The 27,689-nt window shown below is 48.2% G+C and overlaps 2 protein-coding genes across 2 annotated transcripts; both read left to right on the top strand.

Moving 5' to 3' along the window:
• Nucleotides 1-777: 777 nt before the first annotated feature.
• Nucleotides 778-19,537, top strand: TMCO1 (transmembrane and coiled-coil domains 1). Its single transcript, XM_064719230.1, has 7 exons — nt 778-1,001; nt 1,722-1,799; nt 5,240-5,299; nt 8,695-8,741; nt 9,340-9,407; nt 12,876-13,020; nt 19,211-19,537. The coding sequence occupies exons 1-7, from the start codon at nt 932-934 to the stop codon at nt 19,307-19,309; spliced, it is 567 nt and encodes a 188-aa protein (XP_064575300.1). The 5' UTR covers nt 778-931; the 3' UTR covers nt 19,310-19,537.
• A 111-nt stretch (nt 19,538-19,648) lies between these two features.
• On the top strand, nt 19,649-27,647 carry ALDH9A1 (aldehyde dehydrogenase 9 family member A1). Its single transcript, XM_064719229.1, has 11 exons — nt 19,649-19,887; nt 20,525-20,670; nt 21,742-21,871; nt 22,145-22,279; nt 22,735-22,931; nt 23,682-23,822; nt 24,469-24,657; nt 25,571-25,658; nt 25,968-26,109; nt 26,590-26,702; nt 26,806-27,647. The coding sequence occupies exons 1-11, from the start codon at nt 19,695-19,697 to the stop codon at nt 26,898-26,900; spliced, it is 1,569 nt and encodes a 522-aa protein (XP_064575299.1). The 5' UTR covers nt 19,649-19,694; the 3' UTR covers nt 26,901-27,647.
• Nucleotides 27,648-27,689: the final 42 nt, after the last annotated feature.

The following is a 27,689-nucleotide window of genomic DNA, read 5'->3' as shown; positions in this document are numbered from 1 at the left end:
GTTCACAGAATCCTAGAATGGTTTGGGTTGAAAGTGTGAAAAATGCGTATTTTATGATTGGCTTTTCTCAAATATTCAAATGAATATTATATGTTATGTTATAAAGTGATGCTGTATTAATTCTCTTAGGTAGTGTCGTAAATATAGTTTTAGGGTATAATATAAGGTTAAAATAGAAACTATGCTATGTAAGATACTTTTTCTAAAGAGGACTCACAGCGAGATAGCAGTCACAGGACACCTGAATCTTTCAGAGGAAGAGAATTTATTGCTCCATTATTCGAAGAAATTAACTTCTTCCTGCCGTGCTCAGTCCTGAAAACGCCATCAGGATTCAGAGGAAGAAGCTGACATTGCCCAGACAGAATCCTGTGTTTGAATGGAATTTATGCATCATGTATGAGGTGTATGAATATACAACAGACTGTTGCTTTTAAGGGTTAATCCTCTGTTAACCTGGGTCCTTTTTCGGGCTTGTGCTGCCCAGAAAAAGGTACCCGGACTGTCCGTAATTCCTTGTTCTATTGTCTCGTATTGTCCTAATTCAAATTGTCCAAATTGTTATTATTCTAATTATATTACTATTTTTATAACCATTTTATTACTACTAAACGTTTAAAATTTTAAATACAAGTGATTGGAGTTTTTCACAATGGCACGACAACGAGCCTCCCTCAGCGCCGCTGGGGGGCGGGGCCACCGCCGCCACCGGCAGATTGACAGCCGAATCGCCCAATCAGAATAGCGCCCGCCGCGCATTCCCCGCCCTTCACCTTTCCCGCGGCTTCTCGCGGAGCCGGCGGCGCCAGCCGGAAGTGCAGGTGGTCGCTTCCGGGCGTTGCTAAGCAAGAGGGGCCGCAGCTTCCGGGTGGCGGGTGCACTTCCGGGTGCGCCGCGCTGTTACCGGGTCGGGGGCGGCGGCAGCAGCATCATGAGCACCATGTTCGCCGACACCCTCCTCATCGTGTTCATCTCCGTCTGCACCGCGCTGCTGGCTGAGGGTGAGCCGGGCGGGGCGAGGCCGGCAGCTCCCGGCAGCGCGGCAAGGGGAGGGAGGCTCCGGAATGGGGCTTGGGGTCAGCCGGGGCTGGCGGGGAATGGCCCCGGTCAGCGCTGAGCTGCGGTGCGGAGCGCTGGGAGCTGGGGTTGCTCCTTGCAGGAAGGAGGGAGGGAGGCTGTTGGAAGGTGAAAAGGGACGGAATGGTTCCTCCATAGCTGTTATGGGAAGGGTGGGAGGGAATCGCCTGCCCTGGCAGTGATGGTGGTTTTAGCTGCTGGAAAAGGTTGTTTTTATGTCAGTGGTTGAAACAGGGGCAGATTTTTAGGGAAGTGCTGCATAAGTGTCTTTTGGGATAGTCACAAGTCCCAGGTCCCACTTCTGGTGTTGTGCCGTATCCTTAAATCCCTCTTCTAACCCCTGTCCCTAAATTCATCCCACACCGCCAAAACAGGTTTATCAATACAAATAAAAACTAAAAACTCGTTTCAGTTTTACACCTACAGCTCCTTTCATGGTTTATTTCCCCATTCCATTTCACATGGAACTTGGAATGGGGATTTGAAGGGAAGGCATGGTGCAGTTTGCTGCTGCTTTGTGCTCTCTTAGCTGGGTTCTGGCAGTACAGGGGTTTTGTAAACATAAATTTAATTGCTGCAGGGTTTGCTCCTCCCATACACGGAGGTTTTTCCCTGCCTGGCTCCTGGCTGAGTGTTTGTTTCAGGTATAACCTGGGTGCTGGTCTATCGCACAGACAAATACAAGAGGTTAAAGGCTGAAGTGGAAAAGCAGAGCAAGAAATGTAAGTACTCACCAGGGGCTTGTTTCTGTCCTTAATTCTGTTTTTTTTTGCTGGAAGAAGCTCAGCCAAAGACCTTTTCCCTTGTGTAAATTGCCTCTCCCATCAGTGGAGGACAGGAGGGAGTAAGAAATTGGTAGTGGTCTCTTTTTTTATGCACATCAGCAGCCAGTGTCTGAAATAAATGTCTGAAATACATTCAAAATGTCTGAAATACATTCACAATGTCTGAAATGTTCAAAAATGCAATTTCTGCCTTTCAGGGGCAAAGAGGAGAATCTGAGCTCTGTAGAAAGAAAAAAATCAGGGTTGAATAATGAATACCATGAGGAAAAAGCATTTTATGTAAAGGTTAACAGTGGTGATTGATGGTAGGGGGTGAGTAAGCACAAAGCCATCATAGAAAGGTCTGAGCAATCAGCTGATGGAAAACCAAATTATCCTAATGTAAACTGGAAGCAGATAGGTTAGGAAATATTAGGGAATTAGTTCATTCCACAGAGAGGAGGTAAACAAAGTGTGAGGGGAGAGGGGAGCTGAGGGTGAGCAGTCAGATCTGCATCAAATATTGAGAGAAATGGTGAACAGGAGCATGGAGTCTGTCTGTATCAGAAGCCAAGTTTCAGATTCAGAGAAATTCTGCCCTTTTAGCCTCACCTGTGTGCACCCTGCCCAAGTTGCAGCAGTGAGAGACAGCACAGGACAGCTGGGGCCAAAGCAGAGCTGGTTTTACCTTACAGATAAATCATGATGCTGTCAGTGGGAGAACAACATTATCCCACATTGCTTTTGCAGCCCAGCTTGTTCCACATTCCCCTGGGCAGTTTGAACCCAGGAGCTGCAGTGCAATCGTGTTTGTGTCACAGCTCCCACAATTTTGGGGGTTTTTGTCACCACAGCAGCAGCAGATGGGGATTGCATCCCTGCCTGCCTCACTTGAATCCCACTGCTCCTGTGTATGGGATGGAATGAGCCCCAGAAGAGCAACTTAGAGAAGGAGTTGAAAGCCAGCTGCAGATTTAGTGTCCCCTTGTGTTTGTGCTGCTCAGCTCCAAAAGCAGTTAGCAGGGCTTAATCTCTGGGGTTTAATGAGTGCTGAAAGGGTTTAATGCTGTTATTTTTTATAGCCCTCCTGGTGTCTAGGCTGTCATCTGTGAAGGGAGTGATGAAGGGTTCATGTGTCTCAATTAATTTCTGAGCTCCTTGTTTGACTCCCCACCCCCAACAACAACAACAACAAAAAAGATGAAGCTGAATAAGGAGTCAGTAAAAATTCAGCTTTGCTTTTTTTCCCTTCCCCTCTTGTGCTGAGGACAGCTGGCTGACCTGAGGGTTTGCAGCTTGCCAAGTGGACCACTTGAGCCACACCTTTCAGCTGTTATCTAACACATCTGAAACAGGAAAAAACACATTTGAGACCTTTAAGCTCTCCCGTGAGAGCCCTAGCAGATCCTTAGGATTTGCAAAAACAAAGGGCCTGGCCAGTGTGCTTGAGCAGACATTGTTACTCCTTAATTTCATCTCTTCCTGACCTCTTCTTCCTCTGGAGAGGCTCAGCCTGGCCTGCAGGGATCGTTCTGGGTGAATGTCAGGCTAAATGGACAGGGCTGAAAGCTGTCCCTGGAATTTCTGATTTGTTGGTGTGGATGTTCCCATGGGAATTGGGGCTGGCAGCTCCTGGGGCTTGGCACGAGTTTTAGCAGCACTGCCTAGGGTTTAGAGCTGGGGCTGTGGGGTGATGTGCACAGGGCAGGATGGGGTTCCCAGCTGGATTTGGCACAGGGAAGGTTTAGAGCTGGGGCTGTGGGGTGATGTGCACAGGGCAGGATGGGGTTCCCAGCTGGATTTGGCACAGGGAAGGTTATGGACACACCATTCTGTGAGTGCATTGTGGCATCTGACACCTCTCCCAGTATTCCCTGGGGACTCAAGCTCCCTGTTTTCCTCCCTGCTCACCACAGCTCCTCTTGTTCCTTGGGAACAGCAATTGTTTCTCACTCTGTTGCCATGGAGGGATGATGTTGAGGTGGCTTGTCTGGGCTGCTGTGATTTTCTCAGCAGTTGTGACTGACTCACAGGCGTTCCCAAGGCAGCTCTGCAGATCCTGGTGTGGCTTGGAAGGTTGGCTGGCTTCATTTCCCCTGGGCTGTGAAATCAGGGCTGTGCTGAGCTGGTACTCCATGAGGGAGGGCAGCCCCAGCACTGAGGTGTCTGTGAGCTCACACTGAGCCCAGGCTCTTGTCTGGGATATGCTGTGACCGTGCTCACAGGGGTTTTAGGGTGAGGGAAGAGATGAGGATCTGACTCCATGTTTCAGAAGGCTTGATTTATTATTTTATGATATATATTACATTAAAACTATACTAAAAGAATAGAAGAAAAGGTTTGATCAGAAGCCTAGCTAAGAATAGAAAAAGAATGATAACAAAGGTTTGTGGCTCAGCTCTCTGTCCGAGCCAGCTGACTGTGATTGGCCATTAATTAGAAACAACCACATGAGACCAATCACAGATGCACCTGTTGCATTCCACAGCAACAGATAATCATTGTTTACATTTTGTTCCTGAGGCCACTCAGCTTATCAGGTGGAAAAATCCTAAGGGAAGGATTTTTCATAAAAGATGTCTGTGACAGATATGGTACCTGCACTTTGCATAAATACACTGAGTTTAAAGTAAAAAAAGTTGTTAGAACATGGTCATGCTTCATCATCCTTGCATTCTGGAGTACTCTTATTATAGATCTTGAATAAAAGTGTCTCTTTCTTCCTGGAAAAGCCCTTTTTGCTGTCCCAGAACCTCCTTTGCAGCACATTTGCTGTGTTCCATGTCCCTGTGCTGGCTCTGCTGGCCTGCCTTGCTGCAGTGGTGGTTGGTGCATGTCTCATGTGGGGTTTTAGTACCTTTGCCCTTAGACTTCTGCTTTAAAATATTGGAAATGCTTCAGTGCTAATGAATTGAAGAATGGAGAGGCTGTGGCTGCCTGCTTGGACAGCATTTCCCCTGAGAATGCCTGCCTGTGAAGAAGGGATGTAGGAGAACACAGACTTTGCTGTATTCTGCTTCCCACTGCAGATAATCAGGAGCAGAGCTTGCCACAAAGCTCTTTTCATCCCACTTGCTGAATCAAAAGTACTGTCTGATGCTAATGACAAATCAGCAAGGGTGGCTTGAGCCAAATTTGTCCCCAGACTGCTCAGTCCACAGTGCCATGGGCTCTTGACAGTGTTCAAAATTAACCCTTTAAATATATTTGTATCTTATCCAGGGTTTTGAATTTTTTAATTAAAAAGTGATTGGTGTAGGTAGTTGATAACTTCTTGATTCTGAACATGCTATCAGTCCTATTTAGCTGGTTTTTGTGCCCCTGTTCTGCAGAGGACTAAAATGTTCTGTTGGTGGTATCACTGTGCAGAAATGATGGAGGATCTTTTCATTTTGCAGTGGAAAAGAAGAAGGAAACCATAACTGAATCAGCAGGCCGACAGCAGAAAAAGAAGATAGGTAAGACTGGCACCTCAGGAATGGTGAAAAGTTGAGAAACTGATGGAAGTGATTATCCTTTCCTTCCTTTCAAGGCTGTTTATTCATTTGCCTTACTCTTGCAAGGCAGGAGAGAGCCAGCCAGCCTGCCTCCTGCTGGTTTTGGTCAGATCACTGGGAGGAGCAGCACCTCTTGCTGAGCTCCCTGACATTTCCTCCCATTTTAGCCTTGATATCTATGGCTGTTACTAACTTCAGCTGCCCAAGTCTTTGCTGCAGTGCTGTAGCTGTAGGACTCAAATTATGATTTTTTTCCCCCCCTCATTTGTACATTTTAGAGCTGAAGATGTTCACGTTAACTATAACCATGCTTAGATTAATTTCAATCTTGATAAATCAGTTTTGCTCAATTTTAGGCAGTAATTTATTTTTCCATTCTTTTTCATTGTCAGTAAGCTGAATTCTTTCAGGGTTAGGGTAAGTATTGACCCAAGCAAGACCAGGGTGAAGAGATGTTGAAAGGTTTTAGGAGGATCTGCCATCTGCAGGACTCGCAACGTGCAGCAAAGCTCAGTTCAGTTATTACAGAGATTGTGGCAGGAACACTTTTGAGAGCTCCTGGGAGTTGGTTTCCTCATTCCTCTGTAACACCAGGTAGCTGGATTAGTCATTTGATCTGTACAAAGCTTGGGAATTATAAACACATCTTCAAACAGCTCTTCCTAGGTAGAAAACCTGTTGTCGTTAGATTCCTGAAGGGACAGGAGCCAAAATGCTTCCTCTTGTGCATTTCACTTCTTAATCTTGACTAATCCCTTGGTGGGATGAACACTGCTTGGTGGAAAAGGCAGCTTTGAAAGTGACCATGTGGAATAACTGCAGATAACATTAAATAAAGTGTGACAATGACTTTTTTGCAGGGCACCATCCAAGCTGTGTTCCTAGCAGACAATATTTGACTTGTGCTTGGGCTAAACCAATAAACAGTAGAATCTGAGGACTTCAGATGCTCCACCAGTTTTTATACACTGAAATAATCTTGTTTTGCAGATGGAAAACAAAGCACAAAGGGACAAAGATCAGAACTTAGGAAATGACCACTGATTTTGTTTGCTGTGATGCTTGCTGGCCAAGCCTAAGATTCTGACACTGATTTTTTTTTCTCTTTTTTTTTAACAAGTGTGCATAACTTCAATATTTCATTTGTGTTCAGGCAAAGATGAATTCTTGGTGTTCCTGAAAAACCAGACCCTAAATGTCACACTGGACTTCCAGAGAATGACTCAGAGCTGTTAAGTTAAAATCTCTGATGTCAGTAACTTACTGGATGTCAAATCATTCTGCAAGATGGGGCATTGTTGTCACAGCAAATCTACTTGTGCTGGAGTTCTTCCAAGTTCTGCCATTTTAGTTAACAAAAAGTAAATATTGAGCTGAGGCTTTATGGATAAGTAACAGCTGTGGTACAGACCTGCCTCAGTTGCCATCTGTTCTGCACACAGAATAAGACAGGAGGTGTGTGGATGATACTACTTGGTTTCATAAGGGATGAATCATGCCTGTGCACAAGGAGGTAGGGGGAAAGTAGCTTGGGAAGGCTTCATTTGGTGTTTCCTACATAAAAACCTTTATTTTTAGCTAAAATAAATGGATTGTCACATTTTTGGGCACTGCTGGAACAGGACACCTTTAGCACTGGTGTTGCCTTCTGTTATTTCAGTTTAAAGGGATGATTTGTTAGCTTAAACCTTGCTACTGCTTTCTGTATCCATGTGCTTCTGGAAGAAAAGACAGAGATTCCCAGGAGTGCACACCAGTGCTGGATGGACAGCAAAACTAAAACAAAATAAAACAAAATAAAAATCCCCAGTCCTGGCAAATCTCTGTCCCTGTGTCCTCATGGTTTGTGTTCCAATGAGCTGAGTGAAATGATTTTGGACTCCAGGGAGCTGCTTGGTAACCCAGTCCTCTTTCTCTGTGCCTTTTCCCAACTCTAAACTACCCAGCAAAGTGCTGATGTGTGATTTGGGGAGGAACAGACCATTGATGTAAGTTGGTAGATCACCCAGAATGTGTTCATTTTGAATCTGTAGAAATAGGTGAGAGCCAGGTCAGGTATATTGAGCAATCAGAGCTGTGTTCTTTCCTCCCTGTAACCTTTAACCCACCTAAATAGATGGTCAATTATGCAGCAGAGGGGAAAAAACAAGTATTTGTGCCAAATGTGATTCCTGAAGAGCTGGCCTGTGCTTGCTGAAATGTCCCAGGACACAACTTTCTACCTTGCTCAGGAAACAGGTGTCTGAAAGGTTCCTGCCAGAGGGGGTGGTTTGCAGTTAGGAGCAAGTGGAAATAGCAAAGAGGCTTCTGAGGAGTTGGGTAGGGGTGCTGCTGTTGCTTTTCATAACAGAATCTGTGAATCCCTGTGCTTGGCAGAGAAATTTTGGAGTTTCTGAGCTGTGGTACTGAAAGTTTCTGATACTGAAAGTTTCTGGTACTGAAACTTCAGTGAGGATCCCTCAAAATTCCCATGCTGGATAGGCCTTGGCAGTCCTGCATCCTCCCCTCTTCACTGATGCTGTTTTTTGGGTATTCCTTCATTATCCACATCCTTATTTCAGCTGGCTGTTGCTTCCCAGCCCCTCTGGATCCATCCAAGGCATGATGGGGACAAGGGACAGGAAAGGTGACAGATAGTGGATGATGCTGAAGGCCAGAGCAGCACTTCACTGAGAGACTTGGAAAATGCTCTTTTGAAAATCTGAGTGTCTTTGAAGTCTGTGGTGATTTAAGGACAGACTAAATTTCCATAATATTTCCTGCAAAGCCCAGTAATACGCTCATTATTGAATTTCATGTAGGAAATCTCTTTCCTCTTTGGAGAATCTCCTAGGTGTGAGAAGAGTGCAAAATTCATTGCTAAGACCAGCAGGATTTTGGCATTGCTGAGGTGCAGCTCCCAGCTCTGTGCATGGGTTTCCCTTTGGAGGCTTCCAGAAGGAAATCTTTATTTATTTAATGTATTTATGCTGGTGTGCAGCAAATTGATCACTGCTCCCTTTGGGAACTGTGCTAGGGGAGCACTGCTTTTGTTTCCTGGCAGCAGTGCTCATGCTCCTGAGTGAGTTGGTTGAGTTAGCAAATCTGACTTTGGGTGCATTTCTTTCAAAAATGCTGAATGTGTGATTCCAGCCGCCTCCTCTCTTTGTGCCTGACTTGCTGCATGTTGCTGTGCTGGAGAAGCACTTGGCTGTGTGCAGTTTTTCACTTTCTACTGTCTGGCAAAGAGAGCTGGAGTTGATTTTGGAAATGTTATTTGTTTGGAGAGCCAAAGAGGTTAAGTTTTCCTGGAAATGAAAACACTCTGGTTTGTAGGTTGACATAACTGATTATAACTGTTGGTTTTGTCTTTCCAGAGAGACAAGAAGAGAAACTGAAGAATAACAACAGGGACTTGTCAATGGTATGAACATTTAAAGCCAGTTCCCAACTGCTGGAGATTTCAGTCAGTTTCCCAACAGAAAGACTTTGTTCAATTGGCAAAGAAAGCTGCTTTTCCTCTGGAAAGGTCCTTCTGGATTTTCTCTGATAACTAGAGATTTTATTTTGAGACACAGAGTTAGTGCCTCATCTCAGGCCAAACCTTAGCTATTTCCATCTTTAGAAATCTCCATGATGATTTTCAAAGTAGAATTAATTTTTGTGGCTTCCTAAAGCTTTGGTCACTGTAATGATCCCCTGCTGGGAGTCCCCTGGGAATCTCCCTGGTGGGTTTTATAAGCTTAAGGAAAAAATAAAACCAGCCTGGGGAAGGTGACAGGACAATTCTTGAGCACTTGTTGGTTTTCTCTCCCTGCAGCAGCACCTCCCATCAGTGGCTGCCTTTGTACCCAGTCTCTTGAGGATTTCTCCAGTCATTTTCACACCCCCTCTGTGTCCTGGGCCATCCTTTTTCCCTGTTGATTACAGTGATCTGTACCAAGCCTGTTTTTAAGGGTGTGAGATCATGATACCTCAGTGTGGGTCTGTTGTTTTGAATCTCTCTGAATTTTTACTCACAGGTTCGGATGAAATCCATGTTTGCCATTGGCTTCTGCTTCACTGCCTTGATGGGAATGTTCAACTCCATGTAAGTATCAGCTTCCTGCATTGTTTTCTGAAATTTTTATTGTGAACATATTTTCCACCTTCCCTTCATCACTTGAAATGTTAAGAGTGACATTGTCCAGCCAAGAACCACAAATAAATAAATGGATCCATATTTCATCTGGAGAAGTGGTGGTTTGGTCATCACATACATTTTCTGCTCTAAGGGGAACATTGAGTACTGAGCACAAGCAGACTGAACAAATTGCCTTCAGTCTAGACACAGCTTTAATATCTTTTCTGCATGGGAACATCCTGATTAGGGCAAGTTTGGTGCATGTCAGGCAAACATCATCTTCAGTCTTCAGCTGCTGTGGCTTTGCTGTGATGGTGTGACCAAAGAGTGCTCTTGCAAACAAAACTGGGTCAGCTCCCTTGCCCTTAGAAATGAGCTGTAATTGCTGAGTTTGTTGTTGCCCTACTTGAGGAAATCAGAGCCCAGATATAAACAGGTCCAGGCATGGGCTCCAACTTAATTTGTTTTAAAAGTGACCTGGGAAGGGTGTAGTTTAAAAAAAACAAACAGAAAAGAAACCTCAAACTGGTTTGCACGGTTATAGACACAGCTTTGTTTCAAATATGCAAATCTGAGAGGCTGTGCTTGGCTTTTAAACCTTGATTTCCTTGAAATATGAACTGTTGGCTGTTAAATCTGAAGATGACATGAATATTGTTAGGATAACCTTTAGGAGACTGCTTGATATCTGGGAAATATCCTTGCCCTGCAAACAGGAATTTACATTCTTGGGCACCAAAGCCTTTGGCTTCTGTGCTGGCAGTCCCCAGGATACAGTCAATTGTTATTTTACTGGAGATCTGTGGGTGGATAAATTGCAAACATGGGGTAACATAATAACAGAAGTGCCACTGTGTGGATCCTTTATTTATTCAGCTTAGTCAGACTTCAGCATTCTGAGCAGAGCAAAGCAGCCCAGCACTGGAGTATGTTAAAATTTGGGCTCAGTCTTGAGTCAGTGATGTCTCATTTCACTGCAGGGCTGGAGGTGCATCAAGAGCAATGAGGGGGCATTTGTAGGGTTGCACTTGAGACCTCCAAGTGCTTGCCTTGCTCTTTGGGTACAATACAAACACCAACACCTGCCCCTAAAGCAGACTGAAAAACAAACTAAAAATGCTTTACCCCACTATGCCCTCTTTCCTAGAGGGGGAAGAGGCAGTTCCTCTGAGTATTCTGTGACTAACAAGTACTACAGAACTGTAAGTTTGTTAAGAACTTTAGGAAGGGGTTGATTTGGGTTAAATTCTATATTGTTCCTCCTTTCATAGATATTAAAAAAAAAAAAAAACTTCTACCAAGTTTACTTGTCTTGTTCCTCTTTAGAGGATTCCTGCCCACATGCTGCTGAGCAGAGAATTGATGTCAGCCTTGGGGCCTATCTTTTATTTAACTGCCTCTTTCCTTAGAGGCAGTGTGAGCAGCAGGAGTATCCATGGAGGCACTTGTGGGTGTGGGAGGAAAAGGAGGAAAAGGGTGGCTGACACCTGCAATGGCTGTGGCCACATTTGCTGCTTTTCCTGTTCTTGAATGAGTTCATGGCTGCTGGGGAAAAAGGAGCAGGAATTGTGTGCAGGCAGCTCCCTTTGGACAGGTACTGTGCAGATGCTGTGCTCTGTCTGAGCACCTCACCTCATTGCCAGGTGTCCCCTTAGCCAAACTGGAAATCACTGGGATGGTTTATGGTTTCCCCTGTCATTCCTGGAGTGGCAGCAGGTTGGAAGTGTCAGCAGGGCTGGTTTAAACCCAAAGAGCAGAATTCTGTGCCCAAAACAAACAGCTGAGGGACTGTTGTTGTTTAAAAGGTTCATTATGGCACTGAGATCTGCAGCAGCAGTGGCCTCCAAGCCACCAGGGATTTCACCTGGGGCAGAAATTACCTTCTGTGTGTCTCAATTTTCTCTTGCCAGGAACTTTTTCATGCAATCACTCCCCTGCCTTACTCTTAGAGTTGTGCATTCTGGTACCTCTTAATAACTGTGAAAACCTGCTGGAATTAAAAGCAGGTACCTGAGGGTGCTACTGCTGAAGTACTTGTCATTCTCCCAGCAGGAATAACGCAGAATTTTAAGCCACTGGGGGATGTTCCAGGGAGATAAACATCCGTTCTGAGCTCTTTTGCCAAACTGCCTGTGAGATGTAAACAAAGTTGGCGTGTGTTTGAGCTGTGGCTGTGTGAATGCATCTCCACAGGAAAGAAAGCTCATTTAGGATCTCTTGAAACAAGAAACACCTGTTCGAAAATCAGCACATGCAGAGAAAATAACATCCAAATGTGCACATGCTGATGAGGCATCATACACATCTACATCAAAAGATTGGGTTGACTGGTCTGGCTTGGGAGAAATCTTTGCTAACTGGCCAAAATTCACACTCTGCCTGATGCCCTGGAATGTGGGCCTGGAGGGATTCCAGGAGTAGGATATGTGCTGGGAATATGCAGTATCATCCTGCCCCTGCACTGCCTTCATCTCCACAGCTAATGCAGACAAACTGGGGCTATCAAGTGCTCCTTGGTGGCTCTCCTGTGCATCCTGAGGAGCACAGCTACTCCAGGGAAGGAAAAGGTGTCTTTGATTTATGCTCTGGTTTAAAAAATGCTGTTTTGCTTGAAGCAGAGGGTCTGTCTTGTTGCAGTAACTGCAGTACAGCAGGGTGACAGTCATTCGTCTTTTATTGACTGTGCTCTGGGAAGTGATCTGCTAAATCTGACTTGGAAATAAAATGCACCAGAAAACTGCAAAACACCAAGATTTCATGAAGCAGCAGCTTGTCCAGCTGATCACTTCAATCACTAGGAAACAGTTTGATTATGGTAAAAGTGTTCCTGAGGGAATCCTACCCTGTGGAGGGCTTGGAGAGAGAGATGTCTTTATCATCCTTGTGTGATGGTGTTCACAGGGGTCTCAGGTTGAGGGAAGAGACGAGGATCTGACTCCATGTTTCAGGAGGTTTGATTTATTATTTTATGATATATATTACATTAAAATTATACTAAAAGAATAGAAGAAAGGTTTTCTTCAGAAGGCTGGCTAAGAGTAGAATAGGCAAGAATGATAACAAAGGTTTGTGGCTCGGCTCTCTGTCCGAGCCAGCTGGGCTGTGATTGTCCATTAATTAGAAAGATCCAACATGGGCCAATCAAAAATCTACTTGTTGCATTCTACAGCAGCAGATAATCAATGTTTACATTTTGTTCTTGAGGCCTCTCAGCTTCTCAAGAGGAAAAATCTTAAAGAAAGGATTTTTCATATGAGATGTCTGTGACACTCCTTGGTGCAGTGTGTGGAGAGGGGCTGGAGAAGGCAGCAAAGCCTTTCAGCCTTCCCTGTTGCCTTACCTGCTCTGGTGGCCTGTTGAAGGTGCTCACTTGTTCTTCCCATATCCCAAAGCTCTTTGCTGTCTGCAGTGGTGATCCAGTGCTCTCTTTTCCAGATTTGATGGCAGAGTGGTGGCAAAGCTTCCGTTTATCCCCCTGTCGTACATCCAAGGTCTCTCCCACCGCAACCTCCTGGGTGAGGATTACACCGACTGCTCCTTCATCTTCCTCTACATTCTCTGCACCATGTCAATCAGACAGGTGAGTACACTTTCCCTGGAGCAGGGAAGGCTTATCCCCATCCAGGAAGAGGAGTTGTGTAATCTTGGAACTGTGTGTGGTTTCTGTGTTTGTCTTCATTCCTGTGCCTCATATTCCAAGCAGTTCTAGGTTGGGATCATTAAAATCGCTGTCCTGGATGGGCCTGGAGGATTGGCTGGAGACTTGCACCAGGGCTCTGGGACAGAGTTGGCAGAAATGGATTTCTGAGCTGTGTGATAACTTTGTGGATTGCCATACCAAGAGATTGTGTCCATCAGAAGCTGATCTAAATCCTGCTCCTTAGTAATTACATCTTTTACAGCAATATGTTCATCTTTACAAGCAGCAGCATCTTTAGGGGGAACTTTCTAGGTGGTTTGCAGCTCTATAAAAGTTTCAGCAGTCCATAAAGTTGCTAGAAAAGTGAGGAAAGAGTTAAAGCTGCTCTTTTGGGTTTGTCCTTCCTATTTTTGCTGGCTGCCTGATTTTTTTCAGAATTTTAAGAACTGTACCTTTGGTGTCAAGTCCCTCCCACATTAGGGACATGGCACAGAGAGGGGTCTGGTATGGTAGCCAAGAGCAGGCTCCACAGAGCTCTCCAGCAAAGCTCCATAGTCCCATCTTTTGGAAGAGGATGAGGATAAGGGATCTTTTCAGGAGGGTTCACTGGCAGCTCAAGTGGCAGAATGGCTGGGGAGGACAGGAGCAACTGCTCAGTGCAACAGGAAGTCTGTTTTGTTTTCCACTTTCCCCACAGGGTGCTGGAGATAGGTTCATATACTCTGGATGAATGCTGGTGCAAGTAGCTGCAAATCACCTTCCCTTCTGTATTCATATTTCCCTTTTCTTTGATTCACTTCCTGAATTCTTGCTGCTTTTCTCCTTAACCGCCTTGTTGCTTTTGCTCAGGGTGCCAAGGAAACTTAGACTAAGGGATTTAGACTTAGATCAGCAAAGGGAGGTGGTGTGTAATGCCAGGAGCTGGGCTGAGCTTGGTGGAGCAGCTCCATGACAGTTCCTTTAGTCACAAAGTGCATGCTGGTGGGTGGAATTCCCCATAGCCCTTTGTACTGGCTGTTTGTGCTGAACTGGATCTCAGATCCCTGTCCAAAAGCAGATAATGAATTGTAGAATCATTTCTGCTGAAAGGAACATCTGGGGGTTCACCCCTCACCCCAAGCAGGCCCAGCTTCACCAAAGGCCAGGCAGGGCCTTCCTCACTGTCTTTGCTGCAAGACAAACTTTCACTTCCCAGTGGTAGAGAAGAGTTTGCTGCTTTGAAAGCACTGAGCTCTTAAGATCACCTTCCAGAATTCTGGAATTCTGGTGTGATGCTGTTCCTTCAGGCAATCTTGGCTGGTGCTGCTCTGTGTTACCTGTTACATGGAAAGTCCTTTCTTTTCAGTGTTGCAGATTATGGTTTGGGTTGCATGGGGAATTCTCTTGCTAAAAAATCCCTCATTTGTTTTGTCCAAAAATATAATTCCTGTGATTAATTCTAATGCTGGGTATTTCCTGATGTTCTATGTGGTGAAATTTGTGAGCACCATGAACTGAGGGGCAGAAATGCCAAGCTCTTTGCAGTGGGTTGTGCTTTCCATAAACTCCTGGAAAAAAATTGCCCTTGTGCTTGAGAGTTCCTTATGATGTCCTCCCTGTGGAGGAGGAGAGTGAGTTTATTGCTCTGGAGAAGGGTGTGAGACTGCAATCTTCACAGTGCTGCATTATCTACGTGATCATGGTTAACAATTCCTGCACTCCACCAGCTGTCAGGCAGCTCAGCTCCTTCCTCCTTGCTGCTCCAGGGAAGGGCAGGGTCACCTCAGTTTGCACAAGAGCTCAGAACTGAAGCTGTGATTGCTGCTGGCATCCTGCTCTTGGCTTTATTGCCACTTGAAAGCACCTAGGTGATAACAGCATTGGGAAGAGCAGAGCTGTGACAGGCTGGGGGAGAGGGCAAGAAAGTAATTAAGGGCTTAAAATGGTGCCAGAGACTTGCACTTCGTGCTCTCAGTGACCTTGGTGGTGAAGGCTTTGTGAGCCTTTGTATTTCACTGTGTGCAGAAGGGGAAATCTTGCCAGGTTGGCTTTGAAACTGGTGCTGGCCCAGGGGAGGACAAGTGGTGTGGGAGTTGGTGTCTGGCTTGATGCAGCTGACACACAAGAGGAGGAGTGCAGATGTACCAAAAATCAGGGAAAAGGTTGTGAACAAAGCAAGGAGGCCACAGTCCCTCAGTTTTTCCTTAAATCCTGGAGCTGCCTGTGAAAGCATCAAAGACAGGGAAGAGAGATGTTCCTGTGGAGCTCAGAGGTAGAGCAGGAACTCGGCTGTGTGTGAAAAAACAGCAACCTGGTGGGAAATGCAGGGGAGGCTGCCTGGGCGGTGATTAAAGTGACATTAGTGGGACAGGCAGGAGCAGCATCAGGGACTCTCTTCATGTGGGGGTGAGAAACTCTTCAAACACTGACTGGGAAGCTTTGCTGCCTGTGACCTGGCCAGCATCTCCCAAAATAGTCACCTCGCCGTGAGTAACTTCCTTTGCGCTGTTCCCAGCTCTCCCTGGCACGTAAATCCTGTCCCCCAGTTCCTCCTGCCTTCCTGTTTGGAGAGAGGAGGGCTGCTGGGAGAGGCCTTCCAAGGGTCCTTGAGCTGCTGGGATTTCAGCTGGGAAAGTCTGCTGCTGTGCTGGGTGGGAGCTGCAGTGTCAGGGTTACATCCTCTGTGGCTGCTCCTGGTTGTGAGCTCCCAGCCTTCACCTGTGCTGGTTGGGAACAGGGATGTGCTGCTGTTCCTGGGCTGTTTGCTGCTCCTCACTTCCTTTTCACACACATCTGAGCTGTAGATTAGGCTGCTTCTCACCAAAATGTATTCCCAGTGGGAAGGGGAGCCAGCAGTTATCCCTGCTGCCAGGACTGTGCTTTCCCACAGAGCCTGGTCTTAGGGCAGGGAGCTGCTTGCTGCCTTGTCTGAGGTCCCTTCTGGGTTTGAAGACCAAAGCAGGAGCAGGTCCCCAGGAGTATTGCAGTACATCTGCAAAGTATCTGTCCAAAGGGTGCTCACATTTTGGTGAGAAGCAAAAAAAATCACCAGAAATCACCAAATGTGGGAAGGGGAGCCAGCAATCATCCCTGATGCCAGGACTGTGCTTTCCCACAGAGCCTGGTCTTAGGGCAGGGAGCTGCTTGCTGCCTTGTCTGAGGTCCCTTCTGGGTTTGAAGACCACAGCAGAGCAGCTCCTGTGCTTCCTTCAGTCATTTAAAGGAAGATCAGAAGAGCTCAGATGAGGGATTTGGATCCCTAAATATTTACTCTTCCCTCCCTGCTCCTGAGAGTGATGATCATGCTTGTGTTGAAAGCAAACTCTGCAGATTTCCTTGTCCAGCGTGGCCCACAGCAGACGTGACAAGGTTTCTGCTGGACCCTGCCCCATCTTTGGTGTTTGCAGGTGTAGATTTCAGGATTGCTGTGCAGCAAAACATGCTTTGGAGCTGGTGTGTGATGCCTTCTGCCTTCCAGAGCAGGGGGAGACTGTCCCTTCATCTTCAAGCAGTTGGAATGAACTTTAGCACCACAGTTCTCCACTTTGTCCCTGCTAGAAGGAGCAGGGAGGAGGCAGTGCACGCTTCCTCGGTGCCCTGGATCCCTGCTGGATCTCTGCTCCGCGGGTTGAGGCTGACAGGACCCGGCTCCTCTCCTGCTGGCTCTGCAGCACCCTCTGCTGTGCTCGCTCTGCCCCTTGGCTGCTCCTTTGTGTCCGTGCCTTGATCCAGGAAACACCGGGGGCAGCCAGAGCAAGGAGTTAATGCTCTCAAACACATTCAGCTGCTGAACATCAAGCAGGGGCTGGTTTATGTATGCCATGGGCTAAACGTGATGTAATTCCTCTTCTTGTGTTCCTTGTGTGTGGGTTGAAGCCTTCCTTTTCATCATCTCCAGCTGAAATGAATCCTGATTCTATCTTATTTTAGCTACTGTGGAATTGCAAAACTATCTGATTATTTCCCCCCCTTTTTGTTCCTCCCCTCCCTTTTTCCCCCTCCATTTTTCCTTTTTTCCCCTTGTTTTCTTCTTTAGTTTATTCTCCTTCCATGATAAAAAAAGTTCAAGAGCTCTGTGCCCTTGCTGTCTGAGCTATCCTGACAGTTATTTTGGAGAGGACACTCAGGTTTGAAGAGAATCCTTCCTCTTTTTGTTGTCTTGGCAGCCAGCACTCAGGTGGTGACACAAGGAGGACACAGTGGTTTTCTTCTTTCTCCAGGAGCAGCATCTTGAGCTGGACTCCCTTACAGGGAAGGATGAAACTGAAAGAACTGAGAGCTCTTTGTAGTTGCACTCATGTGAAATTTAAAAGAAATTTCACAAAAATCAAGAAAAACATTCACATTTAAATATTTTGCTGTGATTTTTTTTGGCTTATGCCTGGCTCTCCTAATTATCTCTTCCCCTGTTTGTTGTTTTCCACTGAAACACCCCGCTCAGATGCAGATGAGGTCATCCCAATAGTCAGGTTTTGGGGTTTGCTCCATATGTCCTGTTGTCCTGCATGTCTCCAGTGCCCCATTGTTCTGTGTGCAGAACAATTAACAGGCATTCATGTTAATTCTGGGCCTAAGCTCCTGACTTGCACTTGGCACATGCTCTGGTTGCCATGCTGCTGTCCCAAATTCCAGCTGCATTAGGAGGCTCCAGCTGCCATGGCCAGCACCAGCAGTGCTTTCTGGAATTTGGGAAAACCCAGGGCTGCAGACTCTGCCCATGAGCACTGCTGGGAGCCTGCACTGCAGTTAAATTGCAGTGGGATTTTATGGAAATAGGGTGTGTGAAGACAGCTGACTGTGGGGTGTGTAGCTGGAAATGGGAAAGAATCATTGTCCAAAATACGGATTTGGTGTTGAGGGGCTTTTGTTGAGGTGGGGAGGAGTGGCCCAGCCATTCTTGTCTGGCTCCATGCTGAGCTGTTTGAGCACATAGGGAGAGAGGTTCAGTATATGATGGATTAAGATTATGTGGGTGAGAACCTGAATCTGTTAAAACAAATGTGGAGGTTTTACTTGTGCTGCTGGAGAGAGTCCAGCACAGAGATGATTTGGAGTCTGGAACATCTCTAAAGATGAGAGACTACAGGAGCTGGGCCTGTTTAGTCCAAAGAGAAGACTGAGAGGGAATCTTATCATGTGAAAATCTCAGAAGTGGGTTTCAAGAGGATGGTGCCAAAACTCTTCAGTAGAGCCCAGCAACAGGATGAGGAGCAGTGGCCATGAACTAAACAACAATTCCACCCCAGCGTGAGGAAGAAAATCTTTACAATGAGGGTGGCAGAGCACTGGAACAGCTGCCCAGGGAGGGTGTGGAGTCCCCCTCTCCAGAGACATTCCAAACCCACCTGGATGTGTTCCTGTGTCACCTGCTCCAGGTGACCCTGCCTTGGCTGGGAGGGTTGGACTGGATGATGTCCATAGGTTCCATCCAACCCCAGATGTTCTGTGAGCAGAGTTGGGATTTCTTGCTCTTCGTTTTCCTTGCTGTGAAAAATGCGTATTTTATGATTGGCTTTTTGCAAATATTAAAATGAATATTATATGTGTTATGTTAAAAGTTATGCAGTATTAATTTTCTTAAGTAGTGTGTTCAATATAGTTTTAAGGTATAACATAAGGTTAAAATAGAAACTATGCTATGTAAGATACTTTTTTTCTAAAGAAAGGACTCACACTGAGATAGCAGCCACAGGACACCTGAATCTTTCAGAGAAAGCGAATTTATTGCTCCATTATCAGAAGAAATGAACTTCTTCCTGCCTCGATCAGCAATGAAGATGCCTTAAATATTCAGAGGAAGAAGCTGGCACTGACCAGACAGAATCCTGTGTTTGAATGCAATTTATGCATCATGTATGAGGTGTATGAATATGCAACAGGCTGTTGCATTTAAGGGTTAATCCTCTGTTAACGTGGGTCCTTTTTCGGGCTTATTTTGCCCAGAAAAGGTACCCGGGCTGTCTGTAACTCTTTGTTTCTATTGTCTCATATTGTCCTAATCCTAATTGTCCAAATTATTATGACTCTAATTATGTTGCTATTTTCATAACCATTTTATTACTATTAAACTTTGGAAATTTTAAAAACAAGCGATTGGCGTTTTTCACACTTGCCACACTCTGACCTGCCCTGCTCTTTGTTGCTCTTGCAGAACATCCAGAAGATGCTCGGCCTCGCTCCCTCCCGGGCTGCCACCAAGCAGGCAGGAGGCTTCCTTGGCCCCCCACCTCAGGCAGGGAAGTTCTCCTGAAGCAGAGCCCTCAGGGCAGCCTGGCCAGTGCCACCAGCCTGCCTTGGGGAGGTGACAACAGGGATTCTGCGCCAGGCATCGCCCGTGTGAACCCCGGCTATGCAGTATTGACACCATCATCCATTCCGAGCGTTCCACCAGCAGTTGTTCGTTCATCCAACCAAGAAACTACTCTCGGAAGATAGCGCGACCTTTGTTTCTGAGTAATAAACGGCATGGGCATGTTAATTTATGTTAAGAACGTCTCTTAATTGGGTGCTGGGGAGCGGGCCCGGCTGCCTGGCGGGCGGCACGCCCCGGGCGGGGCGGGCCCTGACTGTGAAAAGGCGTCTGAGGGAGAGGCGGCGCTTCCCGGCCGCGGCGCCTCACGGGATCCATCCCGCCGATGTTGGCACAGTCCCGGCTCCCGAGCCTCCTCCTCCAGCTCCCCCGGCTGCGCTCAGTCGCTCCCGGCCTCGCCGCCATGAGCTCCGCCACCGGCACCCTCACCGTGCAGCAGCCCCTCAACTACCGCGCGGGAGCCCGCGTCCAACCCGCCGACGGCGGGCAGCTGGAGGAGGTGTTCGAGCCGGCCACAGGTACCGACCGGGAAAGCTCCGGGGGCTGGGAGAGCTCTGTGCCTGCAGGGCCCGGTGTCCTCGGCTTCCCCCAGCTCACCCGGGTGTCACATATGCGGTGTCCTGCTGCCCCTCGGTCGCCCCTGCTGCAGTGGCGGAGCTCTGCCTCAGTGTTTGGCCATCATCGTTCTTCGTGCAGAAATCAGCTCTCGCTCTGTCACTGCCCGATTTTGGCAAACCTCCCCGATTTAAATATCTCTGTAGTTATGTAATTGTAGTTATCGGTGTGTAGCGTTCAGCAGAATCGTTTCTAAGTGTTTAACCCCCATGGGGAATGTGTAACGAGAGCCTTGAAGAGGGTGGTGTAAGTGTAACAAACTCAACTGGAAAAGCCAGGGATTTTGTAGCAACTGGAGGTAATTAGTAACCAGAACACGACTGTGGGCAATGTCAGCTCTTTTAATTGGAACCAGCTGAATTGCAGCACCTCTTCTCTGGCTGAATTTTGATGACAAATCAGTGGGTTTCAGTGGGAAATTCTGTGCCTGGTGTAATTGGCTTGACTGAAGTATCTGGGGTCTGGTGCAAGTAAACCGCGTTCTGGACCCCTTTTCTGAGATTTCTATCTCATTTATTCCCTGTTCAAAAACGTGCCCAGGTCGTGTGCTGTGCAAGCTGCCCTGCTCTGGGGAGAAGGAAGTTGATCTGGCTGTGCAGAGTGCAAAAGCTGCCTTTAAAATATGGAGTCAGATGTCAGGCATGGAGCGGTGCCGAGTGATGCTGGAGGCTGCCAGAATTATTCGGGTATGTTGGGGAGGACAGGGGTGCTTCTGTCTCTGAGCTTCCTTGTGGCTCTTGGAGGCTTCAGCAGGACTTGCAGAGCTCCAGGAGTTGCTCAGGAGTTAAAACCCACCTTTGGCCAGAAGAGACAGGAGGCTGTCTCAGGCAGGGCTTTGCTCTTATCACTGGAGTCAGCATCCGTGCCTGCAGCTTTGGCCTTATCACTGGATTCAAGGCCACTGTGTGCTTTCTCAGCTGAATTCTGTTAGACAGCATAAAACTGAAGCGGCCCATTTGGCATCTTGCAGGCTTTGTGGTTCTTTTAACAGCTGCAAAGATTAAATTTCACTGCACACAGTTTCAGAGCTGAAGTTGCATAACTGGCATGGCTGAACTTTTGGCTTGTCGGAGGCTGTTGTTACATGACTGGAATGTGTCCTGGCAATTAGAGAAAGTAGGAGTACTGGTTTTTATCTGTCAGATAGTACACATGGGAGGATGCACATAAGTGAGGTTTTAATTCAGACTCCTTTCTAAGAAAACAGGTCCTTGGGCTTCAGAGTTAATCTCCATCAAGTTAATCTCCATTAAGTTCTTACACATCTGTAAGAACCCAGACTTTCCCCAGTGTGTATAAGTCATGAGAAAACTTTCCTTTATGCCAAACTTTTGCTTTTTGCAGACTTCCAGAGCAGGGTGACATTTCTGTTAAAGGATGCCTCCCAGCTGCATTGCTTTGTCCCTCTTCACTGGCCTCTGGTTCCATCCTGATCTTGCTGTTTGCTCTTCCCGGTTCAGTTCTGCGAATTCTATCATTGTTTGCCAGACGGCTTCTCTAAGTTCATGTTTGTTCATCTTTTAGATAAACAGGGTTGTTAAACAAGACTGGACCAGCAGTGAACCCCTGCAGCTTTCCCTCTGACATTGCCCTGCACTCAGTCACCACGGGGACATTGATGAACAGCAGTAGGGAATGTCCCTTTTGGAGATGGCCGTTTCTCATGGCAGGATCTCGTTTGGGATTTGTGTGCTGTCTCCTTGGGGTGTTCTGCTCAGCCTCTCTAACATGTTGTCTCTGTCCTGTGCTGCTCACAGGAGCAGAGGGAGGAAATTGCCACCATGGAGACCATCAACAATGGGAAATCCATCTTTGAGGCCAGAGTGGACATCGACATATCCTGGCAGTGCCTGGAGTATTACGCAGGGCTGGCAGGATCTCTGGCGGGTGAGGAGTCACTGCAGTTTGCTCTTTGCTCTCTGTCCCACCTTCCCTGCTAACTCCAATGGCACAAAGCCATCTTTGCTGCTGATTTCCCTGAGAGATGGGCCATTCCTGAAGGGCTTGGAAGGGTTCTGAAAGCACTCACACACCTTCTGTGAGCTTGCTGGGGTAAAACTGTGTCTCTGCTCCCAGGCAAAGCCAGACCTGACCCCTGGGGGCTCTGACCAGACAAGAAGGGACTTTGCTCTTTTCTACCCCCTGGCTGTTTCTTTGCAGGTGAACACATCCAGCTTCCAGGGGGATCCTTTGGGTACACTCGGAGAGAACCCCTTGGGGTGTGTGTTGGCATTGGAGCCTGGAATTACCCTTTCCAGATTGCCTGCTGGAAGTCTGGCCCCGCCTTGGCTTGTGGTAATGGAGCCTTTCTGCCCACCCCAGTGTCTCCTCAAAGCCAAGTGATCCTGTGGGGCACAGTGATCTCTGGGATGAAGTCTATGATTACCTTGAAGTATTGAAGGATTAGCAGAGTGTTCAGGCAGTTCCTCTGGCAGAAAGGGAAGGGAAATGCAAGGAGGAACATGTCAGATATTGAGAAGTTAGGAGTGCATCCAGAAAAACACAATAGCTTGGCTTTGTACCAGATGGGGAAGGTCTCTGGGAATGTCTGCAGGGCAAGACCAGCAGCCCCATGTCCCCCAGCCTCTCCCCAGCAGCAGTGATCAACTAAAAGTGTTTCCTCCTCTCCTGGGGGAAACTTCTGGGCTCTGTTGAGACAAACTCACAGTGTGGGGTGGGGATTGTTGTTGTTTCTTCCCTGAAGCAGTTTGGGTGTTAACCCCACCTCGCCTGTGTCTGGGTTCCCTTAGGCAACGCGATGGTCTTCAAGCCTTCACCCTTCACCCCTATTTCTGTGGTGAGGCTGGCAGAGATCTTCACAGAGGCTGGAGTGCCCAAGGGGCTCTTCAACGTGGTGCAGGGTGGGGCTGCCACGGGCCAGCTCCTCTGCCAGCACCCAGATGTGGCCAAAATCTCTTTCACTGGCAGTGTGCCAACTGGCATGAAGGTAAAGACACCTTGAGACAAGGGTTGTATCAACTGCAATCAGTCTGTAGTTGATATCTCCTTGAGCTTTTCTGCATGGGGCTTCTGAGTGTGGCAGCATTTTTGGGGCTGGGCAAGGAGCTTGCAGCACACAGAGGGTCATGCTGGGGATCCAGTTAACCTGCTGGGCATGAGCTTGGGGGAGAAACCCCTTGGACAGCTTCACTTGCTGTTTGCAGTGAAGTCTCTGAGCTGCTCAGGTGGGTGTTGATGTTGGGAGGAGAGTACATGAAACAGCAGCACTAGAAAAATGTGGTTCTGGTTGCTATAAAGCACTAAAGCTGCATGCAACCTACTGTTTTTAAGCAAGGGGATAGTTTCTGTGAGTTTCTCACCCTCAGTTTATTATTCCAAAATTAAAGAAAGACTTTTGGGAATAAATTCTGAGTTGAAGGAGGGGAAATGTCCCATGAACACTCCCTACATGTGTGTACCTGTGGGTTGCAGTGACAGATGGCAGCTAAAGCTGCCTGCAGCTTACACTGAGCACGAGACTTCCTGCAAATGCCTCTCCATGTTTTGTTGGCTTTATCTGTACCCCCAGACCCTCTGTGGCTGTCCTCATCTGAACTCACCACATCTAGGGAGCCCATCTTGCCCTTTGTGCTGCTTCTCTTGTTGGTGATTAGCCCTTTGTGTCTCTCTTGCCTCTCCCCCCCAGCCTCCCCTTGGCCAGTGGATCACTTGTTTCTTGTGTCCTTGTTCCCCTCAGATCATGGAGATGGCAGCTAAAGGGATAAAGCCAGTCACCCTGGAGCTGGGGGGCAAATCCCCCCTCATCATCTTCTCAGATGCTGACCTGGAGAATGCTGTGAAGGGAGCCCTCATGGCCAACTTCCTGACTCAGGGCGAGGTGTGTGTGTCTGTGGGGCGGGGTGGGGCCAGGTGTGACCTCCTGTAAGTGAGGGGTGCCCTGGGGCTCCCATCCTGCCACACCTTTCCCTGGGCAGTGTCACAAGGGATGCCCTGGAAGGAGCCAGGGTGTCCCAGCAGAGTGTGCCTTAGCACACTTAGCCAGTGTCCTGTCCTTCCCTGGCACCGAGCACCCAGCTCAGCACAGCTGCCCCTGTGCCCTGGGCACCAGTGTGGCACTCACAGCTCAGGAGAAGCTGTGCTGGTGTCCCCTGCAGGGGCAGCAGGTTCCAGCCTGATGTGCTGAGCCTGAGGACAGGCTTCTGTCCTTCCCAAATTCGGGATATCCCCCCGTGCTGCAGGTTTTGTGTAATCCTGTTGGCAAATTTGCTCAGCAGGGTTATTTCTAGGAATTCAGGAGTCAGCTCAAGGTCTTTGCTGCTGGTGACCTGATGCGTTTTTGCCACCTGGTGGCATCAGAACCACGTGTCCAGCAAGGACTGTTGAGTGCAGTCACAGCCCCAGGGTGATCTCCTTGTGTTCCTTGTCCCCAAAGGACAAGGAGCTTTTCCAAAAGCCTCTTCCAAGCAGGGAAGGACTGTGGAGTGCTGTGTTTCTTATTCTGAGCTGCCTGTCCTGTGTCCCAGGTGTGCTGCAATGGCACCAGGGTGTTTGTGGAGAGGAAGATCCTGGATACCTTCACAAAGGAGGTGGTGAAACGCACCCAGAAAATCAAAATTGGGGACCCTCTTCTGGAGGACACGCGGATGGGAGCCCTCATCAACCGGCCCCACCTGAATCGTGTGCAGGGCTTCATCAAGCAGGCAAAGGAGCAGGTGAGGTTGTGATGCTGCCCTGAAATCTCTCCTGTTGGACAGACACACTGCCAGCTGCCCTCCTGCCCTGTGCCTTCTCAGTTAAGCTGGGTTATTCGGTTGTTTTTGGTTTACTCAGTGGGTGTGTTGGACCACTAGATACAGAAGTCTGTGGGATCTGCTGGGATGCATCCCTGGGTCCTCAGAGAATTGGCTGATGTAGTTGCTGAGCTGTTTTCCATGATACTTGAGAAGTCATGGCAGTCAGGTGAAGTCCTAAGTGACTGGAGAAGGAAAAACACCCATTTTCTAAAAGGGTGGTGGACAAGAGCCTGGGAATTCCAGACCCATCAGCTTCACTGCTGTGACTGTGCAAAGATCATGGAACAGATCCTCCTGGAAGTTGTGTTAAGGCACATGGAGGACAGAGAGGTGATTTGAGCCCAGTACAGGGTGCTGCACCTGGGTCAAAGCAACCCCTGCTATCAATCCAGGCTGAGGGATGAGCAGATGGAGCAGGGAAGGATTTCCTGCAAGGAGGGACTGGTGGATGAGAGGCTGGACATGCCCCAGCCATGTGTGCTGTCACCCAGAAATGCCCAGTGCCCTGGGGTACATCCAAAGCAGTGTAGGCAGCAGATGAGGGGGAATTCTGCCCCTCTGACCTGCTCTGCTGAGACACCACTTCAAGCTCTGGAATCCTCAGTACAGGAAAAACACATGAGGAAAGGCTGAGAGCTGGGGTGGTTTAGCCTGGAGGGGAGAAAGCTCTGGGTACACCTGATTGCAGGATTTCAGTACATAACAGGCACTTAAAGAAACATGGGGACAAATGTTTGAGCAGAGCCTGCTGGGATAGGCCAAGGGCCAGCCAGAGCTGGGCAGGATGCTCCTGGATGTGCCTGCATCCATTCCTCTCTTGGCTCTTTTGCAGGGGGCAGAGGTGCTGTGTGGTGGGGACCTGTACGTGCCAGATGACCCGAAGCTGAAGAATGGCTACTACATGAGGCCCTGTGTGCTAGGTAGGCTCCATCTCAGCCATGGTACCATGGATGCTGTGGGATTTCTCCTGAGAAATGAGTTCAGCTTTGTAACCTGGCTCTGTGATGGCCCCAGCGTGGATGGACACTTGGATGGGGGTCCTAGAGAGAGCTGAGGCTTCCAAGAGCTGCATGCAGGGAAATCTGTGCTGTTGGTGCTTTTGGGGTGCAGGGTGTGCCTGGCTGCTCTGCCATGCTGGGGGCTGTCTCCAAGGCTGTGTGGGTTGCTGAGTGCACAGGCTGTGCTGCTGCTCTTCCTCCTGAAGCCCTTGTGCTCTGCCACGCTTCCAGGGAACTGCAAGGATGACATGACGTGTGTGAAGGAAGAGATCTTTGGGCCTGTCATGGCCATCCTGCCCTTTGACACGGAGGAGGAGGTTCTGGAGAGAGCCAACGCCACTAAATTTGGCCTGGCAGGTGGTGTCTTCACCAGGTATGACTGGGCAGTGTTTGGCATCGTTCTGGGGACTGAAATACTGCAGTGATTTCTGCTCCTCTTCCAGAAGTGCCTGGGCTTCCAGAAAAGCTGAGGCAAGGCATTGCCAAAAGGGAAATCTGTAAATGACTGCACATCTCCCTTTTTTTCCCCAAGTGCTGGGTGGGCCCTGCTGTCCCTTGGGTTCCTCCCAGCCTGGCTTGGCCTGCTGCCTGCCTTCCTGCCCCTGCAGCATGCATCAGGAGCCTGCTGTGCTGCTGTTGGCTACTTGCCCCACGCTGTATTGCTGGTGTCCTTGTCCTGCCCTCTGGAATTGAATGCTCTTGGAGCATCCTTGGGAAGTGGTGCTGCCTCCTTGGAGCAGGCAAAGGCAGAGCAAGGCAGGCTGGACTCCAAAAAGCCCTGTTGGCCTTTCTGCAGTGGGAGCTGCCTGGCTGGGAAGGAGGGGGTCCAGCTGAATTTGCTCTTTTCCTGCAGGGATATCCAGAAGGCTCACAGGGTAGTGGCTGCTCTCAAGGCTGGGATGTGCTTCATCAACAACTACAACGTCAGCCCAGTGGAGCTGCCTTTTGGGGGATACAAGTCCTCAGGTGAGCTCTGTGTGCCCTCTCTTGGTACCTGGCAGCTCCAGGGGCTGTGTGTGGCCACTGGCACTGCCTGGAGCTGTGTCCTCACTGCAGCTCTTCCCTGCAGGATTTGGCAGGGAGAACGGCCGGGCAGCCATCGAGTACTACTCGCAGCTGAAGACTGTCTGTGTGGAGATGGGGGATGTGGAGTCTGTGTTTTAGTGCCTCTGGGGCCTGTCAGGGCAGCATCAGGCAGCTCCTTGCTGCCAGCCAGAGATGTGGATCATGTACACAGCAATAAAGTACCTACAGTTGTCAGTGCCCGGGGGGATGAAGCTGAGCTGGAGCAGAGTTTAACCACCCTGCTCCTGCAGGGGGAGGTTGGACACTCAGGGCTCAGCTCTGCTGGACAGTGGGAAGCTCAGAGCAGGAGGCACCAATCTGGCTTTGGGCAGCAGCTCCTGCAGCCACAGAGGTGTTACCAGAGGCTTGGCAGTGGCCAGGCTTCCCAGGCTGTGTGCCTTGATTCCCATTGCCTTCCACCCTCCATCAGCTTCACTTCTGGCTTAGGACCCTACATCAATGCAGGTTTGAGCTCTTGGACACAATTATATCCTGTAGCTATCCTGACCCTGTCTATTCTGTAACCACATAAAAGCCTTAAATGCATCATTGTTTATTCCCTCTAGACCCTTGGTAACCTCAACTTTTGGTTTTTTCTATCTGTACCTTACTCACAAGTGGGACAAAACATTGTGGGGAGGGTTGGCTGATGCTGCCTGGGCCAGGCATGGCCTTGAGAATCACCTCCACACAAGAGAGGGGGTGAGCTCCAGCACGGAATAGTGAAAGCTATCTCACTTCCTTCCTGCAAACTTACTGTTCTTTATACACATGATGAAGCAACAACTTCAATTGTTTTCTTATGTCTTTTTTTAGCAATCAAATAAATACTCACTCTGGAACAAATTCTCAGTGTGACATTAATTGAGGGGTCCAGAAATGGGGTTG

Source organism: Zonotrichia leucophrys, chromosome 8, assembly GCF_028769735.1.
Source record: "Zonotrichia leucophrys gambelii isolate GWCS_2022_RI chromosome 8, RI_Zleu_2.0, whole genome shotgun sequence".
Lineage (NCBI taxonomy): Eukaryota > Metazoa > Chordata > Aves > Passeriformes > Passerellidae > Zonotrichia > Zonotrichia leucophrys.
Note: the sequence above shows the minus strand (reverse complement) of the source record. Positions and strands in the feature narration are given on the sequence as shown.

Bases quoted from the DNA above. Each gene is read 5' to 3' on its own strand.
- ALDH9A1 (XM_064719229.1), top strand. From the start codon at position 19,695: ATGTTGGCACAGTCCCGGCTCCCGAGCCTCCTCCTCCAGCTCCCCCGG. The intron at 20,671-21,741 runs GTATGTTGGGGA...TGCTGCTCACAG, and splicing joins AGGCTGCCAGAATTATTCGG to GAGCAGAGGGAGGAAATTGC. The intron at 24,658-25,570 runs GTGAGGTTGTGA...GCTCTTTTGCAG, and splicing joins TCAAGCAGGCAAAGGAGCAG to GGGGCAGAGGTGCTGTGTGG.
- TMCO1 (XM_064719230.1), top strand. From the start codon at position 932: ATGAGCACCATGTTCGCCGACACCCTCCTCATCGTGTTCATCTCCGTC. The intron at 1,800-5,239 runs GTAAGTACTCAC...TTCATTTTGCAG, and splicing joins GGAAAAGCAGAGCAAGAAAT to TGGAAAAGAAGAAGGAAACC. The intron at 8,742-9,339 runs GTATGAACATTT...TTTTACTCACAG, and splicing joins ACAACAGGGACTTGTCAATG to GTTCGGATGAAATCCATGTT.